The sequence below is a fragment of the Bufo bufo genome, chromosome 3 (assembly GCF_905171765.1).
Source record: "Bufo bufo chromosome 3, aBufBuf1.1, whole genome shotgun sequence".
Taxonomy (NCBI): domain Eukaryota; kingdom Metazoa; phylum Chordata; class Amphibia; order Anura; family Bufonidae; genus Bufo; species Bufo bufo.
The window spans coordinates 702,541,563-702,561,182 of record NC_053391.1 but is presented as its reverse complement, the minus strand read 5'-3'; the positions used below and the strand labels follow the sequence as shown (position 1 = coordinate 702,561,182).

The 19,620-nt window shown below is 51.2% G+C and overlaps 1 protein-coding gene across 3 annotated transcripts; it reads right to left on the bottom strand.

The window, feature by feature from the left end:
- Positions 1 to 322: 322 nt before the first annotated feature.
- On the bottom strand, positions 323 to 18,765 carry LOC120996632 (zinc finger protein 90-like). 3 transcript variants are annotated; one of them, XM_040426686.1, is made up of 6 exons: positions 18,723 to 18,765; positions 12,184 to 12,310; positions 9,843 to 9,917; positions 3,244 to 4,082; positions 1,942 to 2,112; positions 323 to 1,847 (listed from the first exon to the last, which is right to left on the bottom strand). In XM_040426686.1, the coding sequence occupies exons 1-6, from the start codon at positions 18,756 to 18,758 to the stop codon at positions 984 to 986; spliced, it is 2,112 nt and encodes a 703-aa protein (XP_040282620.1). In that variant the 5' UTR covers positions 18,759 to 18,765; the 3' UTR covers positions 323 to 983. The 3 variants fall into 3 exon arrangements, with proteins under 3 accessions (XP_040282620.1, XP_040282621.1, XP_040282622.1); XM_040426687.1 differs by having other exon boundaries at positions 3,244 to 4,088; positions 9,852 to 9,917; XM_040426688.1 differs by lacking the exon at positions 9,843 to 9,917.
- Between the last annotated feature and the right edge of the window lie 855 nt (positions 18,766 to 19,620).

Below are 19,620 nucleotides of genomic sequence, written 5' to 3'. Positions count from 1 at the left end.
GTCACAGCAGGGACAGTGGACTGGTTTATACAAGGATTCTTTACAGTGAATGACATTAATGCTGATGAAAACGTGTAGAATTCTGGGTCTCTCCCCTTTTTCTACAATTTGCGTCCCCTCCTATCCCTTGGTTGAACCTGATGTCTTTTTTTTTTAACCGTATTAACTATATGATGCTCAGGATCCATTGTTTTCTTTGACAGATCAGAAGAACAGAAAGCTGACGGTGATGTGAGCGCGCCCTTACCTAGGCTGGAATGAGCCCTGCGTCCTCCCAGTTCAGCCTGTTCTCCTGTACAGTGAATCCAGAGGAAGGTTCCTGCAGATAACCTCACTCCCTGGTGCCTCATGCCTCTAGTCCACAAGCTTATTTCGGGAGGCACAGCAGACCTTTCCATGAGCTCTTGGTCTATAAAGCTAATAACAATCACCTTTACCACAGGCTGTAAAGCAAGCTGCTGTCTTCCCGCCAAGTTAAAGTGCCCGTTGTCGACATCTAGTGGCCACTGTGAAAACTGCAATATTTCATCATTTATTCTGCATGGTAAGATAAAATAAAAATGAATAAAAAAATGGAACATGTGGCCTGATGGTGGTGAAGTCCCTTTAGGAGTATGCGTCCTCTCTAGTCTTCTCTCGGTCTGCGGTGCGGCCTGTGCAGCATGGAGTGGCGGACCACTTCATCACACGGACTTACATGTCACCCAGGCTGGAGGATGACCTACCTCCAGGACAAGGTCTGTAATGTCAGTGGTCGTATTTGGGGGCAGCTGTGGGGTTACCCTTTAATAACTGAGGAGTACACCTCATCACCCCGTCCATTGTGTGACTACCTGGCAATACATGAAGGCTTTATGGGAGGTCAGTCCCGGAGGATCAATCCTTTCTCCTGTATATAATAACTCTGATACTCTCATACTGTGGAGTGCAGCAGAGTAGGTCAGGAAGGCTGCTCGTGTTGGATGCCCCATGCTCCTCGGCTTCTACCTGTTGAGGAGCGGTACTTCTGACAGTCCGGCCTGGGGGTGTTTGTCGCTCTTGCGCCGGGTGCGCAGCTGTTCGTTGAGCCTGTTGCGGATCTCGCTGTGGTCTGACTTGCGCAGGGCAAAGTGGCGCTCAACCACGGCCATCACGCGCCTCTTCACGTTCAGCGGGATCCCCTGTCTGCCCCTCAGGCCGTCCAGGTTGACTCTGTTCACCCAACTCTTGTAGATATCAAAAGGGACCAGAGCCCGGAACAGGAGGGCGGCGAACCTCCCCGGCTTCCCGGCGCTCCGGGCTAGGAGGCCCCACTCCTTCTCCGCACTCAGGGGCATCATGGAGATGTTTGGGAGGCGCTCACCAATCCTACAGGAGTCATACTGGGAATGCTGGTAGTAGCCGGCCTCGGGGGACAGGCTGAGCTCCTCCTCCTCCTCCTCCTCCTCCTCACGTTTGATGGTGGTGGTGGGTAACATGTCGTCCTCGTCATGATGGGGGTTCTGGTACATCCAAGACACCGGCTCCTGGCTCTGCTCGGTCAGGGCTTCCAGGGGGTAGCCGTACCCGCACTGCAGGCTGCTCTCGGGGGACGCCCGGCTGGACTCTGTAGACTGTCTGTCCTCGGGGGTCCGGCTCCACACCGGACAGGAATTCTGCACCAACATGGAGGACGACTGCGCTGAAGGATGGCGGCTGCTGGAGGAGCAGAGTGAGGCCACCATCTCCTTCAGCTCCTTCATCTCCTGGGCCATCTGGTCCATGGCCGATCTCATAAGGTCCCGCTCATGCTGAGCCTGCGCTGCGCTCCTGCGGAACCTCTTGAGCTCCCGCAGCATCTCCTGGTGCAGCCGACCGGGCCTCTTGTTCTGTGATGAAAGACAACATGGCTGATAACTGAGAGCACAGGCAATAGCAGTGACCACCCCTCCCCCACACTACCGAAGCCTGCTGGGAGTGTACCTCCGTCTGGGTGCTCTGCTCCACCTTGGGGACGCCCTCAGGTTGGTGCCTCTCGTCTTCCACCTCCAATTTTATGGGTTCCACTAGTGGGTTTGACTCCTGTCGGGGCGGCGGTGGGCACGCTACATACGAGGACTCCACCCTCCGCTCTGCATCCCGCTGACGGTGACGCTGGAAGAGACAGAAGGTAAATGATAGGAGATGAACTTCGGGAGACGCCACATCCCCCAAAAATCCCAGCAGAAGGCGCCACAGCTGCCCCCCGCGCCGCTACGTCCTGGAGGCGCCACATCCCCCACAAATCCCTGCAGCAGAAGGCACCACAGCTGCCCCTGGAGACGCCACATCCCCCACAAATCCCTGCAGCAGAAGGCGCCACAGCTGCCCCCGCGCCGCTACGTCCTGAAAACGCCATATCCCCCACAAATCCCTGCAGCAGAAGGCGCCACAGCTGCCCCCCGCGCCGCTACGTCCTGAAAACGCCATATCCCCCACAAATCCCTGCAGTAGAAGGCGCCACAGCTGCCCCCGCGCCGCTACATCCTGGAGACGCCACATCCCCCACAAATCCCTGCAGCAGAAGGCGCCACAGCTGCCCCCGCGCCGCTACGTCCTGGAGACGCCACATCCCCCACAAATCCCTGCTGCAGAAGGCGCCACAGCTGCCCCCGCGCCGCTACATCCTGGAGACGTCACATCCCCCACAAATCCCTGCAGCAGAAGGCGCCACAGCTGCCCCCGCGCCGCTACATCCCCCACAAATCCCTGCAGCAGAAGGCGCCACAGCTGCCCCCGCGCCGCTACATCCTGGAGACGTCACATCCCCCACAAATCCCTGCTGCAGAAGGCGCCACAGCTGCCCCCGCGCCGCTACGTCCTGGAGATGCCACATCCCCCACAAATCCCTGCAGCAGAAGGCGCCACAGCTGCCCCCGCACCGCTACGTCCTATCCCCTGGATTCTAAAACATGAGAGCGTGAGGCTTCTCTAGCAGGAAGGTACTGCAGCGCTGCCATCTGGTGGCCAATGTGATGAACTGCACCACTCTGCAGCGGTGATGAGACACATGTCATGTAGAAGACCACCGTTAACGCTCCAGGATGTCAAACCCCCTTCATTCTCATAATGTTCATACCCCTTTAAGAGCACCTCCCCTTTATATGTAGCCTGGCTGTTCCTGAGGTGACGGGGCTGACAACCATTAATGTCCATTACTGTTGTCACCTAGCTCCCTGCATGTCAGTCCTTACTGCAGCCCTGGCATTCTATTCATGAGGCAGGACATGTGGGGGGGGTCAGTACCTCTCTGGTGGGCAGCTCTTCTGTAGGGAGCTCCTCCGTCTTCATGTTCCCCTCGCTCTGCTTCATTCGGGGGTAGCTGGGCTGCCAGGCCGTCCTCAGGTTCTCCCCCGCGTGTTTCTGCAGGTGGCGCTGCAGAGACTTCTTCCGTATGAAGCGGTCCCAGCAGTAGGGACACTCGTAGGGGCGCTCGCCCGTGTGCCTCCTCATGTGGGCCACCAGGTCCGTCTTGCGGCTGAAGCTCTTGGGGCAGCAGGAGCAGTGGAAGGGCTTGTGGCCGGCGTGGCTCCACAGGTGGGTGGTGAGGGTGGAGTTCTGCCGGAAGCTCCTCCCACACTGGTTGCAGACGTAGGGGCGCTCCTCGGTGTGCGTCCTCCGGTGGGCGCTCAGATGCTGCTTTTTGGCGAAGGTCTTGGCGCAGATGTTGCAGCGGTGCGGCCGGTCCTGGCAGTTGCCCATCTGGTGCGTCAGGAGGTCGATGAGGCGGCCCCAGCTCTCTCCGCACTGGCCGCACGTGTGCAGCTTCCCCTCGCTGTCCGCCGCCCGCTTACACGGTTTCCTGCTGCTGCTGCCATCACTGAGGCCTCCGCAGAGATCAGCAGGTAGGCGCCAGTCCTCGGGGGCCCGATCAGGAGCATCCGCCGCTGCCGTCCTCTCCTCCGGCTTCGCCTTCGATCTTCGCTCTTCTGACCACTGTCCAGAGTATCTTTTCACTAATCTTAAGGACCTTCTAGTGACCACGCCCCCTGACGGGCTGACGCCCCGGCCCCCCTCCTCCGCTCGGTCTTCGCCCCACAGACTCTCATGGCGGTCCGCAGCGTCTCCGTTCAACACCCTGTCACCTGCAGACGAAAAGAGAGAATGAGGCGCCACAGGTGACAAATACTACTGCATGTCTCCAATCACATCCAGAGCTGCAGTCAGTAACGTCATGTCTCATACTCCAGTCACCTCCAGAGCTGCAGTCAGTAACGTCATGTCTTATACTCCAGTCACCTCCAGAGCTGCAGTCAGTAACGTCATGTCTCATACTCCGCTGCAGTCAGTAACGTCAAGTCTTATACTCCAGTCACCTCCAGAGCTGCGGTCAGCAACGTCATGTCTTATACTCCGCTGCAGTCAGTAACGTCATGTCTTATACTCCAGTCACCTCCAGAGCTGCAGTCAGTAATGTCATGTCTTATACTCCAGTCACCTCCAGAGCTGCAGTCAGTAACGTCATGTCTTGTACTCCAGTCACCTCCAGAGCTGCAGTCAGTAACGTCATGTCTTATAGTCCAGTCAACTCCAGAGCTGCACTCACTATTCTGCTGTTACATTAGGTTTATACTCCAGTCACCTCCAGAGCTGCAGTCAGTAACGTCATGTCTTTTACTCCAGTCACCTCCAGAGCTGCAGTCAGTAACGTCATGTCTTATACTCCAGTCACCTCCAGAGCTGCAGTCAGTAACGTCATGTCTCATACTCCAGTCACCTCCAGAGCTGCAGTCAGTAACGTCATGTCTTATACTTCAGTCACATCCAGAGCTGCAGTCATTAACGTCATGTCTTATACTCCAGTCACATCCAGAGCTGCAGTCAGTAACGTCATGTCTTATACTCCAGTCACATCCAGAGCTGCAGTCAGTAACGTCATTTCTTATACTCCGCTGCAGTCAGTAACGTCATGTCTTATACTCCAGTCACCTCCAGAGCTGCAGTCAGTAACGTCATGTCTTATACTCCGCTGCAGTCAGTAACGTCATGTCTTATACTCCAGTCACCTCCAGAGCTGCGGTCAGCAACGTCATGTCTCATACTCCAGTCACCTCCAGAGCTGCAGTCAGTAACGTCATGTCTTATACTCCGCTGCAGTCAGTAACGTCATGTCTTATACTCCAGTCACCTCCAGAGCTGCAGTCAGTAACGTCATGTCTCATACTCCAGTCACCTCCAGAGCTGCAGTCAGTAACGTCATGTCTTATACTTCAGTCACATCCAGAGCTGCAGTCATTAACGTCATGTCTTATACTTCAGTCACCTCCAGAGCTGCAGTCAGTAACGTCATGTCTTATACTCCAGTCACATCCAGAGCTCCAGTCAGTAACGTCATGTCTTATACTCCAGTCACATCCAGAGCTGCAGTCAGTAACATAATGTCTTATACTCCAGTCACATCCAGAGCTGCAGTCAGTAACGTCATGTCTTATACTCCAGTCACCTCCAGAGCTGCAGTCAGTAACGTCATGTCTTATACTCCAGTCACCTCCAGAGCTGCAGTCACTATTCTGCTGTTACATCAGGTATGATACTCCAGTCACCTCCAGAGCTGCAGTCAGTAACGTCATGTCTCATACTCCAGTTACCTCCAGAGCTGCAGTCAGTAACGTCATGTCTTATACTCCAGTCACCTCCAGAGCTGCAGTCAGTAACGTCATGTCTTATACTCCAGTCACTCCCAGAGCTGCAGTCAGTAACGTCATGTCTTATACTCCGCTGCAGTCAGTAACGTCATGTCTTATACTCCAGTCACATCCAGAGCTGCAGTCAGTAACGTCATGTCTTATACTCCAGTCACATCCAGAGCTGCAGTCAGTAACGTCATGTCTTATACTCCAGTCACATCCAGAGCTGCAGTCAGTAACGTCATGTCTTATACTCCAGTCACATCCAGAGCTGCAGTCAGTAACGTCATGTCATACTCCAGTCACCTCCAGAGCTGCAGTGAGTAACGTCATGTCTTATACTTCAGTGACATCCAGAGCTGCAGTCAGTAACGTCATGTCTTATACTCCAGTCACATCCAGAGCTGCAGTCAGTAACGTCATGTCTTATACTCCAGTGACATCCAGAGCTGCAGTCAGTAACGTCATGTCTTATACTCCAGTCACATCCAGAGCTGCAGTCAGTAACATCATGTCATACTCCAGTCACCTCCAGAGCTGCAGTCAGTAACGTCATGTCTTATACTCCACTGCAGTCAGTAACGTCATGTCTTATACTCCAGTCACCTCCAGAGCTGCAGTCAGTAACGTCATGTCTTATACTCCAGTCACATCCAGAGCTGCAGTCAGTAACGTCATGTCTCATACTCCAGTCACCTCCAGAGCTGCGGTCAGTAACGTCATGTCTTATACTCCGCTGCAGTCAGTAACGTCATGTCTAATACTCCAGTCACCTCCAGAGCTGCGGTCAGCAACGTCATGTCTTATACTCCGCTGCAGTCAGTAACGTCATGTCTTATACTCCAGTCACCTCCAGAGCTGCGGTCAGTAACGTCATGTCTTATACTCCAGTCACCTCCAGAGCTGCAGTCAGTAACGTCATCTCTTATACTCCAGTCACATCCAGAGCTGCAGTCAGTAACGTCATGTCTTATACTCCAGTCACATCCAGAGCTGCAGTCAGTAACGTCATGTCTTATACTCCAGTCACATCCAGAGCTGCAGTCAGTAACGTCATGTCTTATACTCCAGTCACCTCCAGAGCTGCAGTCAGTAACGTCATGTCTTATACTCCAGTCACCTCCAGAGCTGCAGTCAGTAACGTCATGTCTTATACTCCAGTCACCTCCAGAGCTGCAGTCAGTAACGTCATGTCTTATACTCGTCACCTCCAGAGCTGCAGTCAGTAACATCATGTCTTATACTCCAGTCACCTCCAGAGCTGCAGTCAGTAACGTCATGTCTTATACTCGTCACCTCCAGAGCTGCAGTCAGTAACGTCATGTCTTATACTGCAGTCACATCCAGAGCTGCAGTCAGTAACGTCATGTCATACTCCAGTCACCTCCAGAGCTGCAGTCAGTAACATCATGTCTTATACTCCAGTCACCTCTAGAGCTGCAGTCAGTAACGTCATGTCTTATACTCCAGTCACCTCCAGAGCTGCAGTCAGTAACATCATGTCTTATACTCCAGTCACCTCCAGAGCTGCAGTCAGTAACGTCATGTCTTATACTCCAGTCACATCCAGAGCTGCACCCACTATTCTAATGTTATATGAAGTCTTATATTCCAGCCACATCCAGAGCTGCAGTCATTATTCTGCTGTTACATCAGGTCTTATACTCCAGTCACATCCAGAGCTGCAGTCACTATTCAGTTGTTACATCAGGTCGTATACTCCAGTCACATCCAGAGCTTCAGTCACTATTCTGCTGTTACATCACGTCTTATACTCCAGTCACATCCAGAGCTGCAGTCACTATTCAGTTGTTACATCAAGTTTTATAATCTAGTCACATCCAGAGCTGCAGCCACTATTCTGCTGTCCAATTAGGTCTGATACTCAAATTACATCCAGAGCTGCAGTCATTATTCTGCTGTAACATCAGGTCTTATACTCCAGTCACATCTAGAGCTGCAGGCACTATTCTTCTTACATTAGATCTCATACTCCAGTCACCTCCAGAGCTGCAGTCAGTAACGTCATGTCTTATACTCCAGTCACCTCCAGAGCTGCGGTCAGTAACGTCATGTCTCATACTCCGCTGCAGTCAGTAACGTCATGTCTTATACTCCAGTCACCTCCAGAGCTGCGGTCAGCAACGTCATGTCTTATACTCCGCTGCAGTCAGTAACGTCATGTCTTATACTCCAGTCACCTCCAGAGCTGCAGTCAGTAATGTCATGTCTTATACTCCAGTCACTTCCAGAGCTGCAGTCAGTAACGTCATGTCTTATACTCCAGTCACATCCAGAGCTGCAGTCAGTAACGTCATGTCTTGTACTCCAGTCACCTCCAGAGCTGCAGTCAGTAACGTCATGTCTTATAGTCCAGTCAACTCCAGAGCTGCACTCACTATTCTGCTGTTACATCAGGCATTATACTCCAGTCACCTCCATAGCTGCAGTCACTATTCTGCTGTTCCATTAGGTTTATACTCCAGTCACATACAGAACTGCAGTCAGAGCTGCAGCCGATATACTGCTGTCACATCAGGTCTTATACACCAGTCACATCCACAGCTGCACTCACTATTCTGCTGTTACAACATATCTTATAATCCAGTCACATCCAGAGCTGCACTCACTATTCTGCTGTTACAACATATCTTATAATCCAGTCACATTCCAGAGCTGCACTCACTATTCTGCTGTTACATCAAGTCTTATACTCGTCACATCCAGAGCTGCACTCACTATTCTGCTGTTCCATTAGGTTTTATACTCCAGTCACATCCAGAGCAGCAGCCACTATTCTGCTGTTCCATCAGGTCTTATACTCCAGTCACATCCAGAGCAGCAGTCACTATTCAGCTGTTAGACAAGGTCTTATACTCAAATCACATCCAGAGCTGCAGTCATTATTCTTGCTACATCAGGTCTTATACTCCAGTCACATCCAGAGCTGCACTCACTAGTCTGCTGTTCTATTAGGTTTTATACTCCAGTCACATCCACAACTGCACTCCCTATTTTGCTGTTCCATTAGTTCTTATACTCCAGTCACATCCAGATCTGCACTCACTATTTTGCTGTCCAATTAGGTCTTATACTCAAATCGCATCCAGAGCTGCAGTCACTATTCTGCTGTTACATCAGGTCTTGTACTCCAGTCACATCCAGAGCAGCAGTCATTATTCTGCTGTTCCATTAGGTCTTCTACTCCAGTCACATCCACAGCTGCACTCACTATTCTAATGTTATATCAAGTCTTATACTCCAGCCACATCCAGAGCTGCAGTCATTATTCTGCTGTTACATCAGGTCTTATACTCCAGTCACATCCAGAGCTGCACTCACTATTTTGCTGTTACATCAGGTCTTCTACTCCAGTCACATCCAGAGCTACAGTCACTATTCTGCTATTCCATTAGGTTTTATACTCCAGTCACATCCAGAGCTGCACTCATTATTCTGCTGTTCCATTAGGTCTTATACTCCAGTCACATCCAGAGCTGCAGTCACTATTCTAATGTTATATCAAGTCTTATACTTCAGTCACATCCAGAGCTTCAGTCACTATTCTGCTGTTACATCAAGTTTTATAATCTAGTCACATCCAGAGCTGCAGCCACTATTCTGCTGTCCAATTAGGTCTTATACTCCAGTCACATCCAGAGCTGCAGTCACTATTCAGTTGTTACATCAAGTTTTATAATCTAGTCACATCCAGAGCTGCAGCCACTATTCTGCTGTCCAATTAGGTCTGATACTCAAATTACATCCAGAGCTGCAGTCATTATTCTGCTGTAACATCAGGTCTTATACTCCAGTCACATCTAGAGCTGCAGGCACTATTCTTCTTACGTCAGATCTCATACTCCAGTCACATCTAGAGCTGCAGTAATTATTCTGATGTTAAATCAGGTCTTATACTCCAGTCACATCCAGAGCTGCAGTCACAATAGTGAGGACTGATGTCCACCCCTCCCCCATGCAGTGACCATTAGGGGGCGTTACACTGACAGATCTTCCAACTCATTGCAGTTGCCCATAGCAACCAATCCTAATAAAAGCTCTGAATCTGATTGGTCGTCGGCTCCTCCTCTTCTTTTGCCCCATTTCTAAAAGGAATAATCTGCAGAAAGATGCACAAAACCAGGAAATTCTGCACCAAAAGCTGCGCCAATGTTGTGGAGGAGGAGGCAGCAGTTCTGGTGACAGACGAGCACTGACCTGCAGCAGCAGCGGCGCACGGCTCCTCCCCCCTCTCCATCTTCACCACAATCTCCGGGGGAGAAATGGTAAGTCCTGTGTACAGAGGAGGAGAGAGGTGTGACATCACTGCACCCCAAACTATGACATCACAGCTCTGCCTGCCAAGTATGACATCACTGCACCCCAAACTATGACATCACAAGCTCTGCCTGCCAAGTATGACATCACTGCACCCCAAACTATGACATCACAGCTCTGCCTCCCAAATATGACATCACTGCACCCCAAACTATGACATCACAGCTCTGCCTGCCAAGTATGACATCACTGCACCCCAAACTATGACATCATAGCTCTGCCTGCCAAGTATGACATTACTGCACCCCAAAGTATGACATCACAGCTCTGCCTGCCAAGTATGACATCACTGCACCCCAAACTATGACATCACAGCTCTGCCTCCCAAATATGACATCACTGCAACCCAAACTATGACATCACAGCTCTGCCTGCCAAATATGACATCACTGCAACCCAAACTATGACATCACAGCTCTGCCTGCCAAGTATGACATCACTGCAACCCAAACTATGACATCACAGCTCTGCCTGCCAAGTATGACATCACTGCACCCCAAACTATGACATCACAGCTCTGCATGCCAAGTATGACATCACTGCACCCCAAACTATGACATCACAAGCTCTGCCTGCCAAGTATGACATCACTGCACCCCAAACTATGACATCACAGCTCTGCCTCCCAAATATGACATCACTGCACCCCAAACTATGACATCACAGCTCTGCCTGCCAAGTATGACATCACTGCACCCCAAACTATGACATCATAGCTCTGCCTGCCAAGTATGACATCACTGCACCCCAAAGTATGACATCACAGCTCTGCCTGCCAAGTATGACATCACTGCACCCCAAACTATGACATCACAGCTCTGCCTCCCAAATATGACATCACTGCAACCCAAACTATGACATCACAGCTCTGCCTGCCAAGTATGACATCACTGCACCCCAAAGTATGACATCACAGCTCTGCCTACCAAGTATGACATCACTGCACCCCAAACTATGACATCACAGCTCTGCCTCCCAAATATGACATCACAGCTCTGCCTGCCAAGTATGACATCACTGCACCCCAATCTATGACATCACAGCTCTGCCTCCCAAATATGACATCACTGCACCCCAAACTATGACATCACAGCTCTGCCTGCCAAGTATGACATCACTGCACCCCAAACTATGACATCACAGCTCTGCCTGCCAAGTATGACATCACTGCACCCCAAACTATGACATCACAGCTCTGCCTGCCAAGTATGACATCACTGCACCCCAAACTATGACATCACAAGCTCTGCCTGCCAAGTACGACATCACTGCACCCCAAACTATGACATCACAGCTCTGCCTCCTAAATATGACATCACTGCACCCCAAACTATGACATCACAGCTCTGCCTGCCAAGTATGACATCACTGCACCCCAAACTATGACATCACAGCTCTGCCTCCTAAATATGACATCACTGCACCCCAAACTATGACATCACAAGCTCTGCCTGCCAAGTATGACATCACTGCACCCCAAAGTATGACATCACAGCTCTGCCTCCCAAATATGACATCACTGCACCCCAAACTATGACATCACAGCTCTGCCTCCCAAATATGACATCACAGCTCTGCCTCCCAAATATGACATCACTGCACCCCAAACTATGACATCACAGCTCTGCCTCCCAAATATGACATCATAGCTCTGCCTGCCAAGTATGACATCACTGCACCCCAAACTATGACATCACAGCTCTGCCTGCCAAGTATGACATCACTGCACCCCAAACTATGACATCACAGCTCTGCCTGCCAAGTATGACATCACTGCACCCCAAACTATGACATCACAGCTCTGCCTCCCAAATATGACATCACTGCACCCCAAACTATGACATCACAGCTCTGCCTCCCAAATATGACATCATAGCTCTGCCTGCCAAGTATGACATCACTGCACCCCAAACTATGACATCACAGCTCTGCCTGCCAAGTATGACATCACTGCACCCCAAACTATGACATCACAGCTCTGCCTGCCAAGTATGACATCACTGCACCCCAAACTATGACATCACAGCTCTGCCTGCCAAGTATGACATCACTGCACCCCAAACTATGACATCACAGCTCTGCCTCCCAAATATGACATCACTGCACCCCAAACTATGACATCACAGCTCTGTCTGCCAAGAATGACATCACAGCTCTGCCTACCAAGTATGACATCACTACCCCCCACCAGACGCTGACATGACATCTCCCTGGTCCTTACCCAGTGACGTCAGGTTGAGATAATTGTCGGTCATCACCTCCCTGTACAAATCCTTCTGCTGCGTCTGGAGGCCCCGCCACTCATCCTGCGAGAACTGGACCGCCACGTCATCGAAGGTCACTGCGCTCTGAGCAACAAACACAAGGGTCAACGCGGTGCAGGGAGTGACATCATCAGGAGGTCAGTGTGCGGTTACAGTTGGAATAATAGATTCGGGGGTCAGTGTCCGGTTACAGTCGGTATAATAGATTCGGGGGTCAGTGTCCGGTTACAGTTGGATACGGGGGTCTCTATCGGGGGTCAGTGTGCGGTTACAGTCAGTATAATATATTCGGGGGTCTCTATCTCTATCTGGGGGTCAGTGTGCGGTTACAGTCGGTATAATAAAATGCAGGGGTCTCTATCGGGGGTCAGTGTGCGGTTAAAGTCGGTATAATAGATTCGTGGGTCTTTATCGGGGGTCATTGTGCGGTTACAGTCGGTATAATAGATTTGGGGGTCAGTGTAAAGTTACAGTCAGTATAATAGATTCGGGGGTCTCTATCAGGGGTCAGTGTTCGGTCACAGTCGGAATAATAGATTCGGGGGTCTCTATCGGGGGTCAGTGTGCGGTTACAGTCGGTATAATAGATTCGGGGGTCAGTGTGCGGTAAGGTTACAGACGGTATAATAGATTCGGGGGTCTCTATCGGGGGTCAGTGTGCGGTTACAGTCGGTAAAATAGATACGGGGGTCTCTATCCGGGGGGTGTGTTTACGGTTACAGTCGGTATAATATATATGGGGGTATCTATCGGGGTTCAGGGTGCAGTTACAGTAGGTATAATAGATACGGGGGTCTCTATCGGGGGTCAGTGTGCGGTTACAGTCGGTATAATAGATAGGGGGTCTCTATCGGGGTCAGTGTGCGGTTACAGTCGGTATAATAGATAGGGGGTCTCTATCGGGGTCAGTGTGCGGTTACAGTCGGTATAATAGATAGGGGGTCTCTATCTGGGGTCAGTGTGCGGTTATAGTCGGTATAATAGATACGGGGGTCAGTCTGCGGTTACAGTCAGTATAATATATTCGGGGGTCTCTATCTCTATCTGGGGGGTCAGTGTGCGGTTACAGTCGGTATAATAGATACGGGGGTCTCTATCGAGGGTCAGTGTGCGGTTACAGTCGGTATAATAGATTTGGGGGTCTCTATCTCTATCTGGGGGGACAGTGTGCGGTTACAGTCGGTATAATAGATACGGGGGTCTCTATCGAGGGTCAGTGTGCGGTTACAGTCTGTATAATAGATTCGGGGGTCTCTATTGGGGGTCAGTGTGCGGTTACAGTCGGTATAATAGATTCGGGGGTCTCTATCGGGGGTCAGTGTGCGGTTACAGTCGGTATAATAGATTTGGGGGTCAGCTTCCGGTTACAGTCAGTATAATAGATTTGGGGGTCTCTATCGGGGGTCAGTGTGCGGTTACAGTCGGTATAATATATACGGGGGTCTCTATCTCTATCTGGGGGACAGTGTGCGGTTACAGTCGGTATTATAGATTCGGGGGTCTCTATTGGAGGTCAGTGTGTGGTTACAGTTGGTATAATAGATACAGGGAGGGGTCTCTATTGGGGGTCAGTGTGCGGTTACAGTCGGTATAATATATTCGGGGGTCTCTATCTGGGGTCAGTGTCCGGTTACAGTCAGTATAATATATTCGGGGGTCTCTATCGGGGTCAGTGTGCGGTTACAGTCAGTATAATATATTCGGGGGTCTCAATCGGGGGTCAGTGTTTGGTTACAGTCAGTATAATAGATTCGGGGGTCTCAATCGGGGGTCAGTGTGCGGTTACAGTCAGTATAATATATTCGGGGGTCTCTATCGGGGGTCAGTGTGCGGTTACAGTCAGTATAATATATTCGGGGGTCTCTATCGGGGGTCAGTGTGCGGTTACAGTCAGTATAATATATTCGGGGGTCTCAATCGGGGGTCAGTGTTTGGTTACAGTCAGTATAATAGATTCGGGGGTCTCAATCGGGGGTCAGTGTGCGGTTACAGTCAGTATAATATATTCGGGGGGTCTCTATCTCTATCGGGGGTCAGTGTCCGATTACAGTCGGTATAATAGATTCAGGGGTCAGTGTGCGGTTACAGTCGGTATAATCGATACGGGGGTCTTTACTAGGGGTCAGTGTCTGGTTACAGTCGGTATAATAGATTCGGGGGTCAGTGTCCGGTTACAGTTGGATACGGGGGTCTATATCGGGGGTCAGTGTGCGGTTACAGTCAGTATAATATATTCGGGGGTCAGCGTCCGGTTACAGTCGGTATAATAGATTCGGGGGTCTCTATCGGGGGTCAGTGTCCGGTTACAGTCAGTATAATATATTCGGTGGTCTCAATCGGGGGTCAGTGTCCGGTTACAGTCAGTATAATATATTCGGGGGTCTCTATCGGGGGTCAGTGTACGGTTACAGCCGGTATAATAGATACGAGGGTCTCTATCGGGGGTCAGTGTCCGGTTACAGTCGGTATAATAGATACGAGGGTCTCAATCGGGGGTCAGTGTCCGGTTACAGTCAGTATAATATATTCGGGGGTCTCAATCGGGGGTCAGTGTCCGGTTACAGTCAGTATAATATATTCGGGGGTCTCTATCGGGGGTCAGTGTACGGTTACAGCCGGTATAATAGATACGAGGGTCTCTATCGGGGGTCAGTGTCCGGTTACAGCCGGTATAATAGATACGAGGGTCTCTATCGGCGGTCAGTGTGCGGTTACAGTCGGTATAATAGATACGGGGGTCTCTATCGGGGGTCAGTGTGCGGTTACAGTCGGTATAATAGATTCGGGGGTCTTTATCTCTATCTGGGGGTTCAGTGTCCGGTTACAGTCGGTATAATAGATACAGGGTCTCTATCGGGGGTCAGTGTGCGGTTACAGTCGGTATAATAGATTCGGGGGTCTCTATCGGGGGTCAGTGTGCGGTTACAGTCGGTATAATATATTCGGGGGTCTCTATCGGGGGTCAGTGTGCGGTTACAGTCGGTATAATAGATACGGGGTCTCTATCGGGGGTCAGTGTGCGGTTAGTCGGTATAATATATTCGGGGGTCTCTATCTGGGGATCAGTATCCGGTTACAGTCAGTATAATATATTCAGGGGTCTCTATCTGGGGGTCAGTGTGCGGTTACAGTCAGTATAATATATTCGGGGGTCTCTATCTGGGGATCAGTATCCGGTTACAGTCGGTATAATATATTCGGGGGTCTCTATCTGGGGTCAGTGTGCGGTTACAGTCAGTATATGTTCGGGGGTCTCTATCTGGGAATCAGTATCCGGTTACAGTCAGTATAATATATTCGGGGGTCTCTATCTGGGGGTCAGTGTCCGGTTACAGTCAGTATAATATATTCGGGGGTCTCTATCGGGGGTCAGTGTCCGGTTACAGTCAGTATAATATATTCGGGGGTCTCTATCGGGGGTCAGTGTCAGGTTACAGTCAGTATAATATATTCGGGGGTCTCTATCTGGGGTCAGTGTCCGGTTACAGTCAGTATAATATATTCGGGGGTCTCTATCGGGGGTCAGTGTGCGGTTACAGTCGGTATAATAGATACGGGGGTCTCTATCGGGGGTCAGTGTGCGGTTACAGTCAGTATAATATATTCGGGGGTCTCTATCTGGGGGTAAGTGTCCGGTTACAGTCAGTATAATATATTCGGGGGTCTCTATCGGGGGTCAGTGTCCGGTTACAGTCAGTATAATATATTCGGGGGTCTCTATCACTATCTGGGGGTCAGTGTCCGGTTACAGTCGGTATAATATATTCGGGGGTCTCTATCACTATCTGGGGGTCAGTGTCCGTTTACAGTCAGTATAATATATTCGGGGGTCTCTATCGGGGGTCAGTGTCCGGTTACAGTCAGTATAATATATTCGGGGGTCTCTATCTCTATCTGGGGGTCAGTGTCCGGTTACAGTCGGTATAATATATTCGGGGGTCTCTATCTGGGGTCAGTGTCCGGTTACAGTCGGTATAATATATTCGGGGGTCTCTATCACTATCTGGGGGTCAGTGTCCGGTTACAGTCAGTATAATATATTCGGGGGTCTCTATCGGGGGTCAGTGTCCGGTTACAGTCAGTATAATATATTCGGGGGTCTCTATCTGGGGTCAGTGTCCGGTTACAGTCAGTATAATAGATACGGGGTCTCTATCGGGGGTCAGTGTCCGGTTACAGTCAGTATAATATATTCGGGGGTCTCTATCGGGGGTCAGTGTCCGGTTACAGTCGGTATAATATATTCGGGGGTCTCTATCTGGGGGTTCAGTCTGTGGTCGCAGTCCTTGTAATATATTCGGGGGTCTCTATCTGGGGGTCAGTGTTCGGTTACAGTCAGTATAATATATTCGGGGGTCTCTATCGGGGGTCAGTGTCCGGTTACAGTCAGTATAATATATTCGGGGGTCTCTATCGGGGGTCAGTGTCCGGTTACAGTCGGTATAATATATTCGGGGGTCTCTATCGGGGGTCAGTGTGCGGTTACAGTCAGTATAATATATTCGGGGGTCTCTATCTGGGGGTCAGTGTCCGGTTACAGTCAGTATAATATATTCGGGGGGTCTCTATCTGGGGGTCAGTGTCCGGTTAGTCTGTATAATATATTCGGGGGTCTCTATCGGGGGTCAGTGTGCGGTTACCGTCAGTATAATATATTCGGGGGTCTCTATCTGGGGGTCAGTGTCCGGTTACAGTCGGTATAATAGATACGGGGGTCTCTATCGGGGGTCAGTGTGCGGTTACAGTCGGTATAATATATTCGGGGGTCTCTATCTGGGGGTTCAGTCTGTGGCACCAGTCCTTGTAATATATTCGGGGGTCTCTATCTGGGGGTCAGTGTCCGGTTACAGTCAGTATAATATATTCGGGGGTCTCTATCTGGGGTCAGTGTCCGGTTACAGTCGGTATAATATATTTGGGGGTCTCTATCTGGGGTCAGTGTCCGGTTACAGTCAGTATAATATATTCGGGGGTCTCTATCTGGGGGTTTAGTCTGTGGCCCCAGTCCTTGTAATATATTCGGGGGTCTCTCTGGGGGTTCAGTCTGTGGCCCCAGTCCTTGTAATATATTCGGGGGTCTCTATCTGGGGGTTCAGTCTGTGGCCCCAGTCCTTGTAATATATTCGGGGGTCTCTATCTGGGGGTTCAGTCTGTGGCCCCAGTCCTTGTAATATATTCGGGGGTCTCTATCTGGGGGTTTAGTCTGTGGCCCCAGTCCTTGTAATATATTCGGGGGTCTCTATCTGGGGGTTCAGTCTGTGGCCCCAGTCCTTGTAATATATTCGGGGGTCTCTATCTGGGGGTTCAGTCTGTGGCCCCAGTCCTTGTAATATATTCGGGGGTCTCTATCTGGGGGTCAGTGTCCGGTTACAGTCGGTATAATAGATACGGGGGTCTCTATCGGGGGTCAGTGTGCGGTTACAGTCGGTATAATATATTCGGGGGTCTCTATCTGGGGTCAGTGTCCGGTTACAGTCGGTATAATATATTCGGGGGTCTCTATCTCTATCTGGGGGTCAGTGTCCGGTTACAGTCGGTATAATATATTTGGGGGTCTCTATCTGGGGGTCAGTGTCCGGTTACAGTCAGTATAATATATTCGGGGGTCTCTATCTGGGGGTTTAGTCTGTGGCCCCAGTCCTTGTAATATATTCGGGGGTCTCTCTGGGGGTTCAGTCTGTGGCCCCAGTCCTTGTAATATATTCGGGGGTCTCTATCTGGGGGTTCAGTCTGTGGCCCCAGTCCTTGTAATATATTCGGGGGTCTCTATCTGGGGGTTCAGTCTGTGGCCCCAGTCCTTGTAATATATTCGGGGGTCTCTATCTGGGGGTTTAGTCTGTGGCCCCAGTCCTTGTAATATATTCGGGGGTCTCTATCTGGGGGTTCAGTCTGTGGCCCCAGTCCTTGTAATATATTCGGGGGTCTCTATCTGGGGGTTCAGTCTGTGGCCCCAGTCCTTGTAATATATTCGGGGGTCTCTATCTGGGGGTTTAGTCTGTGGCCCCAGTCCTTGTAATATATTCGGGGGTCTCTATCTGGGGGTTCAGTCTGTGGCCCCAGTCCTTGTAATATATTCGGGGGTCTCTATCTGGGGGTTCAGTCTGTGGCCCCAGTCCTTGTAATATATTCGGGGGTCTCTATATGGGGGTTCAGTCTGTGGCCCCAGTCCTTGTAATATATTCGGGGGTCTCTATCTGGGGGTTCAGTCTGTGGCCCCAGTCCTTGTAATATATTCGGGGGTCTCTATCTGGGGGTTCAGTCTGTGGCCCCAGTCCTTGTAAGATGCACAGGGCTCCATGCTCCGGATCTTGGGGTGTCAGGAGGCACAGTGGGTAGACGGGTTGCACTTCCTTCCCAGTAATGCTTTGCGGCCGGAAGAGCCCGGGACTGGCCCATTTGCCTCCCTGCGGGGGGTGGAATGCACCATCTCTCTGGCAGGTAAGTCTTCTGAACACAGAAGGTATATTCCACAGGACTCCACAACCGCTGCACTCACCTCTTCCCTCATCCCGGCCGCTCCGCGCCATGCCATGCCAGCCGTGACCGCTAGATGTCGCCGTGCTCCTGGACTGCCTGTGACGTCACAGCCGCAGAGCTGCTATTGGTCAGATTGGAAAGGCATTGTCTTCGATCTACCGCTAGGGGCGATAATTGTCGGCGCGGATGACTGGTGTGACGTCACTAGGGTTAAGCATTTGTATGTGTGGAGGCTTGGGGCGGGTGTTAGTCATGCCCCGCCCCCTCCCTCTGCATTAGATTAGAGTTTTAGTTTAACCCCTGAGTTCCCAGACTTTATATATTTTCTCATGTCCTCCTCTGTAGCCCTCAGTCATGTTGTATTATGACGTCACGTGTGTGTGACATGTTTCCCAGCCGCTCGTGTGTCATGAAGGTCAGGTATGTACAGCCTGTGCGTCCATGTGCTCTGAGTATTCCTGCAGAAGTATTAGCGCCCCCGCCACCTCTGTACCATCAAAGGAACAAGCAGAAGCGGAACGCGAAGATCCATCCAGGACGCTACACCGAGTGTCATAGAGCGTCCGCCATTATTAGGACTTGGGGAAAAATCAGAGCTGGAAATCAGCCGATGACCCCGGAGAGATGGGGGGGGGGGGGGGGGGAACGACAGGCGATGACCCCGGAGAGATGGGGGGGAAGGGGGGGCGGAACGACAGGCGATGACCCCGGAGAGATGGGGGGGGGGGGGGGACAGGCGATGACCCCAGAGAGATGGGGGGGGAAGGGGGGGCGGATCGACAGGCGATGACCCCGGAGAGATGGGGGGGGAAGGGGGGGCGGAACGACAGCCGATGACCCCGGAGAGATGGGGGGGGGGGGGGGGGGGAGGAACGACAGGCGATGACCCCGGAGAGATGGGGGGGCGGAACGACAGC